Source organism: Strix uralensis, chromosome 6, assembly GCF_047716275.1.
Source record: "Strix uralensis isolate ZFMK-TIS-50842 chromosome 6, bStrUra1, whole genome shotgun sequence".
NCBI lineage: Eukaryota > Metazoa > Chordata > Aves > Strigiformes > Strigidae > Strix > Strix uralensis.
Window position 1 is genome coordinate 27,198,733 of NC_133977.1, and position 13,822 is coordinate 27,212,554.

At 42.1% G+C, this 13,822-nt stretch overlaps 1 protein-coding gene across 1 annotated transcript in view; it reads right to left on the bottom strand.

Moving 5' to 3' along the window:
* LOC141945337 (unconventional myosin-X-like) overlaps positions 1-13,822 on the bottom strand; it is a 97,585-nt gene that overhangs the window by 8,802 nt on the left and 74,961 nt on the right. Inside the window, exons 28-35 of the mRNA XM_074873379.1 lie at positions 13,534-13,629; positions 11,781-11,874; positions 11,102-11,157; positions 9,247-9,389; positions 7,316-7,510; positions 4,550-4,707; positions 3,230-3,353; positions 1,023-1,320 (exon numbers count right to left, since the gene is read on the bottom strand). Of these exons, the coding sequence (XP_074729480.1) occupies positions 1,023-1,320; positions 3,230-3,353; positions 4,550-4,707; positions 7,316-7,510; positions 9,247-9,389; positions 11,102-11,157; positions 11,781-11,874; positions 13,534-13,629 (1,164 nt within the window). The remainder of the gene's footprint in view (positions 1-1,022; positions 1,321-3,229; positions 3,354-4,549; positions 4,708-7,315; positions 7,511-9,246; positions 9,390-11,101; positions 11,158-11,780; positions 11,875-13,533; positions 13,630-13,822) is intronic.

Genomic DNA, 13,822 nt, shown 5'->3' on the forward strand with positions numbered 1-13,822 from the left:
TTTAGTACCAGCTGAAGATAGTAGGATTTACTATCTCAATTTACAAAATTGAGATTAAAACCAATGAAATAAAATGTAATCTTTTTTTTTTCATTTATTCTTAATTGCTTTTTAATTTGCTGGCTGTGCTTGAGCCACTTTTACAGTATTTTTCAGAATTAAGAATATAGAAAGTGCTTGTACATGATTCTCTTCCCTCCAAGGCGAGCAGTTCTAAGTATAACATTATCTGCAACTCCAGTGATAAAAACATGAAATGGCAACATGGGAGTATTCCTCAGAATGTCTTAGAACCAGGCCCTGGATGTAGTTATTTGGTGTATTGGCACAAATTTTAGCTCACTCTTTCCTAGCTTGGAAGGAATCAAATAGATTTTATTGATCTTTCTCATCATTAATGAACGGAGTGAGGCTACATGGCTGCAGCTCAGCGCCAATGCAGACTGCTTTGAAAAACTGCATTAGATGCTGAAGATGAATTGGGAAGAAATGTAAACGATTTAGTTCATGAAAATTGGAGGTTAAAGCAGATTAGAAATACAAATTGTGAGCGTTATGTGCTTAGTTAAGCAAATATTGAAAAATTATAAATTTGATTTACAGTATATCTACTACTCCACAGTACACATTTTGCCTGTGGCAGCTGCAAGGTAGTACGTATTTCGTATGTACGTTAGTACGTATATGAAAGTATGGTCCTCACCTTTCCTGCAGGTTGAGAATGTTTATAGGGACATTAGCAAGCAGTAGGTCATCAGCAGTAAATCCACTTTAACAGAGTCTTACAGTATTCTGTTTGGGTAGCCTTACTTTCCACATCCTTTCGACACAACAGATGGGTGGCAAGGGGGGAGTTTGAATACAACAGGACAACTGGTAACAAGAATTGTGCACAAAGGTAGGAGGCTGCAACACCACAGGAAGATGTTTGCACAGGAGGAGGGCGAGACAGATAACTACAACAGGCAGTGGAAGATAAGCAGAGAGAAGGGAAATGGACTGCGAATGCGAAGGATGTTTACCTTCTAAGGTGGAACTTGAGGTAGCGCAAGATTCCTCTACTGGGCAGAAAAGTGCAGCTCATGCACGACATCAGCTGCCAGTGGTGCAGGTTCCCAGTACTGTTGGGATGCGGCATGTGATTAGTTTGTTTGATGAGCTGACAGTACACTTCATCACGAAGGGGCTTTAAATCATGGCAGGTCTGCAGAATGCCTTGGATAATGGGTATGGGGTCAGACACTGTCTCAATTTCCTGAAGGGAGTTAAAGATCTTCACTGCTTCGTCCTGTAAGCTGCTGTAACCCTTCTCCTGTTGCACTGGGGAACGACCACAAAGGTGACAAGAGGTGAGCATCTCCCTCATTTTCTACTGGCCCAGCAAAACTACGAGCGACTGTACTAGTCTGCCACAGAAGAACAGCAACCTGAGCGTTAGCTCATCTCTTGATCTTAAATTTATACTCAAAATTCATTAATGCTTCCCCTTTAAATGTGCAAATGGAGCTTTAATTAGTATTTGCCAACATCTAGCTTGCCTCCACTGCAAATGCATTTTTGGATATACTGTGCAGAAAAGCAGAGTAATGTTTTTAAGGGAAACTAGCACTGAAATGTAGTTCTAGCTTCAGTGTCTGCAGATGAGGTGCCAAGAGACAGGTTTAGGCACCTCATCTGCAGACACAGGTGAAGCGGTGGCAGAAAGTCATCTCTGTGTAAACTGCCTCCTCACCTGAGAGCAGCTATGAAGCAGAGGGTCACTAATGCAGTTAAGGCTTTAGGTGCCTGAACGCAGACACTGAAGCCTGGCTTGTGTACTTCCAAAATTCTGTGTTGTGCCCGTATTAGCTTTGACCCCTGAGCCAACACAGAATTTTGACAAACTGCTGTACCACAGATGCAGCTTTTACCTATCATTTAGATTTAAAATGCCTACACCAAGACTGGTTAAGTTTTTTTAAGCACTTAAATGTCTGCTTTGAATTGCTGAGAAGTAAGTGATAATACCATAGTGCTGCAGGCTTGCATTCTCCTTTGCACATCTCTGGGGCTGGAGGTCCTTATGAATCTCCTATACAGCCATTGCTTCCCCAGTGGCCATGCATTCATCGTACAATACAAATACACAGCCCTGTAGCAGTAAGTTCCACAGTGTAAGTACTTGCTCTGTAGTTTTTCTGTATTTCAGAGTTTGTTTTTTCTGTGCTTATAATCTGCCACTTAATTTGACCCTTGTATCATGAGAGACAGGGAGCAGTTCTCCACCTTTTACTTTCTGCATGACAGTCCTCTAGCCCTAAAAACTTTTTTTTGAGGCTGAAGAGTCCTGTTCTATTTAGTCTTTTAATTGTAGACAAGTCTTTCTATGCCTTTGATCATCTTTGGGTAGGTTTTTACTCCTCCTGTACCTTTGTTAAGATGCGGAAGGCCAAACTGCATCCTGTATTCAAGATGCAGGTGCATGAAAAAATCAATACAGCCGCACAAAGACTTTCTTTTTCCTTTTCTAAGCTTTCAAAACCTTGCATTAGCTGTTTTGTTTCTCTGCTCAGCACAAGAGTTGACATTTTCATAAAGCTATGTAAATTTGTGTTCACTTTCCCAAGCAGAACTAGATCACTACCTATGTGGCAGACTGTTTGCTTTGCATATCCAGATTGGAATTAATTTCTGAAAAGATTTTGTGGCCCAGTAACTCCACGTTAGATATTCTTCTATAGGTCTTCAGCAGTGGTGTTCAGTTTTAGTATCAGCCTGGAATCATCAGCAAATCCCTTCATTTTTCTGGTGGCCTATCAAACAGTCTAGCTCTTTCATGTTCCTGAAGCATTTGAAGAAAGGATTCGTTTAGTCTGGTTTTACAGCAGCTTCTGTATAAATACTATCCCACTGCCAGTTGCGTGATGTAATCCTGCTGTAGAATTTCCATTGGAGCCATTCGCAACCCAGTTGCAGCTCAAGGATGACAGGTTGACATCCCCCAGATGGATGATAAACTATCTGACCTCGTTTACTTTAAGATTCAGTGTTCCAAAGATACGAGACAATTGACACAGAATACATTCAACGTAGAGAAAGGGACTGCTCCCTCTCTGAACCCTGTAGATTACACTGCCCCAAATGGACTTCACCTGCATAGAGTGAGCTTACAGACCACTTTTGTGGTGCTCAGGCTTCACACTGATCCTCAAAATGTGAGCAGAGTCTGTCGCATGGGTAAAATACTTACAGTTGACATTAACATCTCCATATGGTAGTGGGAGCAACGGGGAATGCAAGGGGTGCTGGGTATATCTCAAGATTGGGTTCCTCCTGTATGTCTGTTCCACTACTTCAAAGTTTGTGCTGTTTTCCTGGAAAAAAAAAAAAAATATCCTCAAATAAGGACATTCCTTCACATGTCCTTACACATCTAGGTTCAAGCTCAACCACCTTTATCTAAGTCTCTGGAGGTCCACAGACGGACTAGGTGACCAAAGCAAAATTTACATATAAAAATTACTCTGTACATTATTTCTGAAAATTAAACATAAGAATAGCCATGCTGGGTCATACCAAAGGTCACCAAGCACAGGGTCTTGACTTCAAATATGGCTTGTGGCTGATACCTAATGCAGGCATGTAACAGGTATGCATGCGTGATTCCTCCCTGGTATATCCTTCAAGCTTTCAGCAGTAAATGGTTAATGGACTTTCTGACCACAGATCCACCATGTTTAGTATGTAATAATGAGCCTGTCCTCCCTGAATTTGCCTGGTTGTACTACATGTGTTTACAGAATGGACAAGCAATATGCACATGGTGTTCAAAATCTGGGCCTATGACTATCATACACACTGGCATCACATTCTCCCACATTTTGTCCTATAATCCTTCCCTAACAATACTTAATATTCCATTTGTCCCTGAGCCCTGAGCTTAAGTTTTCCAAGATTCTCCATAATCACTCCCAGCTCTTTCTTCCTGAATAGTTACTACCTAATTGCATCTAGCATAGAGCTCATCGCAGCGTATATGTTTACATATACATTTCTTCTGAAATATGCTTTCATGTGTCTTCTAATATGATTCTACGTTTAATTTGCTGCAGTGGCACAATTTCTGCTATTTTGAAGGACGTTTTCTTTCCACCATTTACTCTGCTATTTAACCACACAAGCCTAAGATACAAAGAGGACTTCAGGGTACAGTAAAGTCATATACTTGGTAGAAATGGAAATTTTTATATTTGTGTCCGGAGGATGCTTAGGAGGGGAAAGGATGAAGCAGGGATCTGCAAATACTTGATGGCGTAATCCCGCATGCAATTTGTAATTGCACACAGCTGTAGCCTAGACTTATGCAGATCAGTTAACATGCTAATTCAAACTAAAATTCACATAAGGTTTGATTATTTAGTTGCACATTTACATTTCTTTTTCACTTTTCTTCCCCACCCCCCCCAGACAGCAACCCTGTTTCTTGCCACATTCTCAGCAATTACTGGGTAAGGCCAGTGATGATCTGGCTGCTCCCAACTCACTTGGGAATTAGCATGCTGCCACCTACCCTGATGTCACGAATGAGTTGCTGTGTAGGTGTTTCTATGGGAACTTTGCTGTCAATGACACCTTGAATGGCAGAGGCCCAACGCATAGCTTCATTCAACAGCTTCGTGTACAGTCTGTAGGAGTGCTTTCGCCCATGGACAATGATGTTCCAATAGCCTGTGGAGAAACAGAGAAGCTGGAAGGTGAAACTTGCTTCCATGTTACAGCTGACTGAAGGTTAGCAAAGGTGACGCCTACCTACAAGAAGGGCTCGGAGGAGGATCCAGGGAACTACAGGCCTGTCAGTCTGACCTCAGTGCTGCGGAAGGTTATGGAGCAGATCATCTTCAGTGCCATCATGCACTGTATGTACATGTACAGGACAACCAGGCAATCAGGGCCAGTCAGCATGGGTTTATGAAAGGCAGGTTCAGCTTGACTAACCTGCTTGAATCCTATGACAAGGTCACCCGCTTAGTGGATGAGCAAAAGCCTGTGGATGTTGTCTGCCTAGCCTTTAGTAAAGTCTTTGACACTGTTTCCCACAGCATTCTCCTGGAGAAATTGGCTGCTCATGGCTTGGATGGGTGTACACTTCACCAGCCAAAGACTGGCTGGATGGCCAGGCCCAGAGAGTGAATGGAGTTAAATCCAGTTGGCGGCCGGTCACAAGTGGTGTTCCCAGTTCTGTTTAATATCTTTATCAAGGATTTGGATGAGGGGATCAAGTGCACCCTCAGTAACTTTGCAGATGACACCAAGTTGGGCAGGAGCGTTGATCTGCTTGAGGGGAGGAAGGGTCTACAGAGGGATCTTGACAGGCTGGATCGATGGACAGAGGCCAACTGTGTAGGTTCAACAAGGCTCAGTGCTGGGTCCTGCACTTGGGTCACAACAACCCCATGCAACGCCACGGGCTTGGGGAAGAGTGGCTGGAAAGCTGCCTAGAGGAGAAGGACCTGGGGGTGTTGGTCAACAGCTGGCTGATTATAAGCCAGCAGTGTGCCCAGGTGGCCAAGAAGGCCAGTAGCATCCTGGTTATATCAGAAATAGCGTGGCCAGCAGGGACAGGGAAGGGATCATCCCCCTTCACTCGGCACTGGTGAGACCGCACCTCGAATACCGTGTTCAGTTTTGGGCCCTTCACTACAAGAAAGTGCTGGAGGGTGTCCAGAGAGGAGCAACGAGGCTGGTGAAGGGTCTAGAGCACAAGTCTTATGAGGAGCGGCTGAGGGAACTGGGGTTGTTTAGTCTGGAGAAAAAGAGGCTCTGGGGAGACCTTATCGCTCTCTACAACTACCTGAAAGAAGGCTGTAGCGAGGTGGGTGTCAGTCTCTTCTCCCAAGTAGCAAGTGACAGGATGAGAGGAAATGGCCTGAAGTGACGCCAGGGGAGGTTTGTACTGGGTATTAGGAAAAATTTCTTGACTGAAAGGGCTGTCAAGCATTGGAACAGGCTGCCTGGGGAAGTAGTGAAATCACTATCCCTGAAGGTATTTAAAAGATGTGTAAATGCAGTGCTTAGGGACATGGTTTAGTGGCAGACTTGGCAGTGTTAGGTTAACAGTTGGACTCGATGATCGTGAAGGTCTTTTCCAACCTAAATGATTCTATGATTTCCTTTTGTCTGTAGCACGTGGCTGAGGAAAACCCTTGCTGTTTTGATAACAACATATGGTATGTCTGGTTAAAATTGACTAGCTAGACATTAATATCCCCCATTCCCAAAACATATTGATCAGCAGGAAGGTCCCAATCCAAGTTTTGGTACAAAGACAGCTTTCCAAGATACAAGTACCTTCCAGTGTAACAGGAATACTTCCCTGCCAATCAGGCAGCTCACTTTCACAGACAGCGTTTGGGCTACACTGTGCTATTAATCACTCAGAAAATGACCACTCTACACACAGCATCCAGTCAGATTGCCAAATCAATCCTCATAACTTTTAAGAATAATGTGTTTGGCATAAACTGAGAACACGTCAGGGCAATGACAATTCACTCTGCTAAAGGCAGCCCTAGACATCTGTTGAGTTCAAAAACATGGACAATTTCTTGTGAGTGAGCAGAATAAATTTCCTCTCATCTCATTTTACTAAATGCTTCCAGCCCTTTTAAAAAATCACAAATAACTCCACTACTCAAATGTCCAGTATTTCAAGTCTTGTTCTAAGGTTCACCTTCTTTGTCAGGAGGATTCACCCTTCACCGCATAACTTGAGTTCCCTCCCAAACTCTTAAGGCAAGCAACGGAGGATCATGCCAGATCCTACCTTCCCAGAACTGTCACGCTGCACAGAAAGCCAGCACAGACCCATGTCATCTTTTGTTTCTAACAAGTTGAGAGATGCTACAAAAAAGACTTAACTGTGTATGCCATTGCTGTTATTTAAGAGAATAACATTGAGCCCGGAGACAAATGTAGGTCATGCTACAAAGTGACACTTAGGGAGATGTAGTGATAATTACAATGTCAACTATAAGAACTGATACCCCTTTCCCTATTTGGGAAACAGATAAACTGTGACACTACTCAGTGAAAAAACATCAGCACCGTGTATCTCCATCAGGTGTAAGGGACCTACCGTCAATTGCAAACTACTCTCTGGCCCTTTGCAAGTCCTTTACAGCTTCTGTGCAGGAAGATGTTTGCAGCCAGACACAGAGCCTCAACTAACACCAAGACTACCTTCTCAACATGACACACCATTACATTCCTGCACCATCACCTCTTCAGGCAACTCCGCACATGGACAGTCTGCCCATTACTGCTTTCTTCCTCTTACCTGTGTCTTTGAAGACCCTCTCATCGGGCTGCACCACGGAGCAGAGGCTATTGAGCACAAGTGTGCCAAGCTTGGCAGCTGTGCGCTCAGATGACTTGTAGTAATCGAGGGCAGTGTTTGTCAGAACAAACCAGCGTTTCTTCATCTTCAGAGATGACATCTTGTTGCTGCTCTGAACCTCTTTATGAAGCCAGCCTAGCACAGGAGCACAAACATGTCAATGATTTCACTACCAGAGCAATCTTGTCTCTTGCCTGGTGTCTCTCTTACTCTGGGACCAGAACTCCACCTCTCTGCAAAAAACTCACGCTGGGACTACCAGCTCTGATTTACTGGCTATAGCAGTACCCTGCACAGTCACTGTAAGAAATTAGCCCAAAATTTTCCACACAGCTGTTCCATCCTTCAGACCCATGTACTTTTTTATCAACGATCTGTAGTTTAGTTTGCCATCACCATGAGGGCATTCTCTATTCAGGATGCTTCCCTCACAAGTCACAACATCTGAATAAATAATTTACAATTCATTCTTCCAAAGAGATTACAAATGCCTATGCAAACCTCGATGGAAGAGGTTTGGTGATACATGTCTTCTAGTAGAAAGTTCTGTAAGCATTACATGCATTTCTTCCTCCCATGGTCAGGAAAAATAATTTATCTCCCATTCTAGACTTCTCACAAAAGAAAAAAAAAAAGAAAAAGAAAACAAAATTTAAAGAAAAAATTACAGTCTGCATTGCTAAAGCTGTCAGAAAGACAATCTTTTATTCAGAGCTGTAAAAAGCAATGTCCACCCACAAGGCAGAAAGTTCAAAGCATGTGGGACTGAAGTCAGAGGTTCCACATACAGAGAAAATAAAGAGACAGACCTTCCCAAATATATGCCTTCGTGCCTACACCACTGTCACACAGACATCTTACTGTGACGTGTATAGCATACACTGACTTTTCAAGGGAGCATTCCTTTTTTTCTTTAACTGATAAACAATATGAGAAAAGAAAGTGTTGCCTTGGAGTTAAGTATTTTGAACTGAAGGTACTCAGACTGTTGTTTGATCTGCTTTATATCAATCTCCTTGAATTTAAGACTAGAATGGAAAGCTTACACCACTTTTTGGTGACCCTTTTCTTCTTGTCCTCCTGCCTTGCCATGACCACTCTCAGACCTTTAGTCCCTCAAATATACTTCCTGGAAAATGTAAGGCAATCTGCTCATGTACTTGCTTTCCACAGATTGGATCAGGAGTGTCTTCATACATTTAAGACTGTGTAATGAACTGAAAGTACTAAGGAAATTTAAAAATATTTGAGACAAATGGGGGAATATTTTGTAGTATGTGTCATGCATCAGCTCCTCCATCTCCAACTGAGCTCTAACTAGAGACATAATTTAAATCTTTTGCTCAGCCTCAGAGAATTATTCTCACCTCACTGTGTCTATTATAATCAGGTTAGTTTGTGTAGCTGTGGACAGCAGCAATCCCACAAAGATCTCCCTCCCTCTCTACATGACAGGTGTCAGAAGGAACAGAGCTTTCTGAAAACAAAAGCTGCAGTGTCATGTTATAGTCAGTTTAAGCCAGCTGCTCCTAAACAGCAGCCATGTTCCCTCCTATTCCCTGATGGCATTTGCTGAACATGCTGAAATAGGCTATGGAACTAACATCAGAAAACTAAATGTATAAAGAAGTACTTATTTTTTTCTAGCTTTAGCTTTCTGAACCCACCTGACAGGGAATCAAGTAAGAGCCAGAGCCAGCACAACACAGGATGTGGCAAGCAGTGGGCAGGAAGGTGGAGAGGGGCTAAGAATGATTGTGTTTGTGGAGCAGCTAAACCCTAGATTGGATTAGCTGCAATCAAACCTCCCCCTCGGATTGTAAACGGAAGATTAAGTTTCACGTGTCATAATTGCATGCATTTCCTTTTACCTCTCACAAGGAATTCCTGGCCATCAACCTTAGATTCGCCTTTCGGTTTCTGCAGCAGGGAGATCCAGTGATGCATCTCCTCAGGGGTGTCACTGTTGCAGTGAATCACTCGATTTGCTGTGATGATCACGAAAGAATTTGGTCTGCCAGAAAACAAAAGCATTAAAATTAGTCATAACTATACAAATATCTCAACACACAGCACACCCAAAGCCATGTCCTCTACCTTCCCATAATCAATGCAGGAAGATTCTCTGAATATAAACTACAGAGAAGTGTAGAAACACTTAAGAGCCTCTCCTGTGCAGTTGGTCTGCACACTGATGAATGCAGAGACCAGATTAATGGAATTAATCATCTTTCAAAAGCTATTTCCAAAGACTAGAAAATATTAATTAGCTAATGACCAGCTGTAAAATGTCCTGGGTTCATAAGCAAAGGACTTTGTTCCACCCTCTGATTGGACTGAGCTAGTGTTAGTACCACTGGGCTGATCTCGTACAGCCATTCTCCTCATACTTATTAAAACCAGTGATGCAGTAGCAAACGTAGATCCCAGCAGGGTCAACTAAAATAGGTTTGAGATTGGTTTTGAAAAGGATGAGCTGATCCTGCCAAAACAGAGGAAAAACTGTTATGTTGCTCCTAGATAACTTTGTCCTTCTCTTGCAACAGACAAATATGTCCTACCAAAAGAATATTCACAATTCTGCACAGAACTGATGATTTACAGGAAAATGGAGAAATAAAAATATGACCAGTTTCGAGAGGATAGACTCAGAAAGCTTTCAAAGCAAACATGGATTTCTATGAGAAAACAGAGAAACTGAAATGTAGAATGCAAGTATGAAGCAAAAGGTAAAAGGTGCATATCAAGCAACTGTCTGGCCATTGTGTAAACAGAAGATAGAAGATAAAAATAATAAGAAAATAAAAATAAACTGCATAAAAACTTTGGTTGAAAAATAAGCATTCTCCTTGGAATTTGTTTAATGTTGATTCAAACATTGATACCCCAGAAGACTGTACCTCAGCAGATGCATGAACAAATTTTGACTGTTCAGCTTATTATTTGTGCCTTGTTTTTTACTGGTACACAGATTAACTATGAGGAGCCCAGGCTGAGAACTGGCTAAAACATTTTGATCAATGAAATCTTAGTTCACTACTGAGATATGCATTTTCTAAACTAGTAACTCTGAAGTCCTGGCAACCTGTGTGAGAAAAAAAACCAGACCACAGAGATAAATAACTTAATAGCTAACATTTTACTTCAGCACTGTAGTAAGAATCTTTGCCCTGGCTGAACCTGTTAACACTGTGGGAAATAATTAAATGTGAAAATAAAGTGATATGAAATGTCCCATAATATCTTCTCTGAAACTATCCAATCTGTGAACTAAAGGTCTGTGCTCTGTTGCACTGCAAATATTTCAAGAAGAGTACAGATTTCTAAAATCATCCATTATTCTTCCACAATGCTGTTTCTTTGCCCTCAATTTACAAGATTAACTCAAAATTACTCTGTTGAAAAACTGGAAGTGCTGCTTTTGCTGGACATTTTTGTTCAGTGTTAATAAAAGGTAAGACTATAATTTCTTGACATTGAGATTGTGCCATTTCCACTTTAAGAGGGAAAGGAGAAACTTTCACTTCAAAGAAAATACATGTGTGAACTTCATGCCTGTGAAGCGACATAGCTTGAAACAAGCTAAAGACTTCAGTTTTGTTTATTTCTTTGGAGATATATCTTGTGAGTTTAAACAAATGCAAACCCCAGAGAAAACCTGGACCTACCCACAAAAATACATTAGAGAGTTTCTGATCTAAGAGATGGTCAGGTTGCTGTACCTACCTATCAGGATTGTCTGAGGCACACACAGAGTCAATAAGCCCAACATCCAGGGTTCCCTGTACAGTGAGAAAGACACAGATAACAGGAATTACTTGCATCTTAAATTAGACATTCTCCTTCATGAATAGGATTGAAACTGAAAACATTCTTCTGAATTCCAATAGCTTGAGTAGAAATGAATGTATGAGAAAGGCACGAGTGAGTCATCTTTGCTCCCTAAACAGCATGAGAAATGTGCAAGGGCTCCACAGGACTGGAGGAAAAAGAGCTACAGATTTCCAGAGAGCATTATGAAGGTCTGAAATAACCTTTGCTAGTATCTCAGTACTGGCAAAACACATAAATACATTGTTCTTCCCAAATGTGTATCTTCTGTCTGGAATAATTGTGACCCAGACTAGTCCCATAATCCCATTCAAAGACATTTTATCTGCATGAGGCAGTCCCCCTCAAACCAAAGAGAGCTACTGGTGATCAAGCTGAGTCACCCACCACCACCACCATGTTCCCCACTGCTTACCCTCTTTTCTATGAGCTTTGCTGTTTCTTTATAATAACTGTCCAACTTTTGTATACTGCTCATGAACTACAACACTGCATGTGCTGGAAAAACATGCACAAAATAGTTAAACCCAGAGGGCTCTAAGCAAGCCCACAGACTGGTTGCACAGTAACTCACCACAGCATTCTTTGGATTGGCCTGTTCATCTTGCATTTCCCTCAGCTGCTGTGCTGTAGCGCTGTGTACTCGGCTCAGGACATTAAACCAACCGCTGGCAATCAAAGCAGACTCAAAGTTAAGATTTGGGCAGTGAAAACTATCTCTAGAACATGATCAAGGAACCTGGAAAGCTGCCAGTGGGAAAATTTCTTCATTCACAATTTCCTGAGGACTATGCTACAAAATATCTCTTGGGCTTATCATACCAAATTCTAATGTCTCCCTTCCTCATTATTTATCCATGAAAATTCTGTGCACGTTCTCCAACCCACTGACAGCTGCTCCTGCAAAATCCAGTTTTCTACTTGCTATTCAAGGAACTGTAAGCAGGCCGTGGCCTTACCAGGGAGCATGTCAACAGACTGAAAAGAACATACAGCAGTTGTAAAGACATGGTCAGCTGGGAATCTTCTTGGACTAGAGTCCCAGAGATACCTGGGAGCCTTCTTAACTAGTCTCTCTCTGATCTGCTCATAAACTTGAAAGTTGTATGTCTGTCAATTAATCAGGGGGTTTTTCACAAGTTAATTTAGAATTAAGTGATTTGTCTGTGAAAGGGCTTCTCATTACAGACATATCCGGAGGCTAATCTCTGTTGCAGAACAAGCAGATTCTTATCTGCAGCTTCCAGCGAGATCAGCAAACATCTAGACTTCGTGGAGGATTCTCAAATTGGATCCTCTATGACATCTGCTAATCTGCCCTTTGCTACTGCAAGTGCTGGTGCTTTCTTCTCCCTCAGAACAGAGACTGAAGTGGCATTGACAGAGGCCACATTTGCTTTACACTTGTCCTAGAAATTCTGCAATGTTATCTTAGGGCATGCCTATTCCAGTTGTGGAAGTTCTGGGTTAAGAAGTTATTGTTTCTTCAGCTACTGTCCCTTGAATTCGTCTGTTTCCTGGTCAGGTGGCTGTTCTTTAGTCTATTTCTGTTAATTCGTGTCCAAACACTTTCCCCTTTCCTCTCCCTACACCCAAATGAAATAATAACAGACCCTAAATAACTCCACAGAATCAGATTAAAGTAGATCAGAGAAACAGTTACACTGGCTGGGCTGAGAGAACAGAAGCCTTGGTAAGAGTCAGAAAATTGGGAAGACACGAGCAGCTAGGGACAGTAACCTCTTAGCTTGGCTTTACATAGCCAGAACAGGTTGTCCAACCTGCCCTTAAACAACTGATTCCCACTGCCTGGCCAGGACGCCAAGAAGGAAGGACATGAGTCATTTGTTTGCTTTGCACTGGGAAGATTTTATCAGATGACACTACAGACTCCGATAAGCTGCAGCCTTTTCTCTGTCTCCTGGATAAAACCCAGCTGCTCTCGCAATCATTTACAGACAACATGAATAGACTTTTTGTTTGATTCAAGATTCCATTTAATAAATAAATCAGCTATTAGATGTTCCAGTTTATATTAAGGTTTTTTGTGTCTCCTGAAGTAACCCTTGAATTCGGCATGCTCACAGCCACAAAAGAAGGTGGCAGTCCTGTGACTGACTGATAGGCTGAAGCACCATCTCAGTAGCTGCAACAGGGAGTCCCCAGAGTAGGTGTGGTACCTCTCAGTGAGGACAAAACAACACTCTGGAATGAATCCCCTCTTTTCTCCAGCAGAAGTGAAGTGATTATGTTTCCCAGACTCTCCCATGAGTAGCTGGGTCAGACCTGCACTGAATGAACAAACCTAACAAAACTCCCTCTTATACCTGGCATCTTCTGGTGACTCTGCGACAATGTGATAAACTCTGTCTTCTGTCACAATGTCCAAGGCATTCTCCTTTTCATGAATGTCCACAATCTCCCTGGAACACAGCAAATCACAAGAGCCAAAACTGAAAACCTTTCACAGGCATAAATTCCACCTGGCCAATTTTTTTCACATCTTACCATCACCATACAGAAGAGAAATCACTGGTTCAGATGGCTTGTAACTCTGACAGAAATACAAAATTCTTCTAATACACATTAAGACTTTTAGGGTCCCCTTACAAAGAT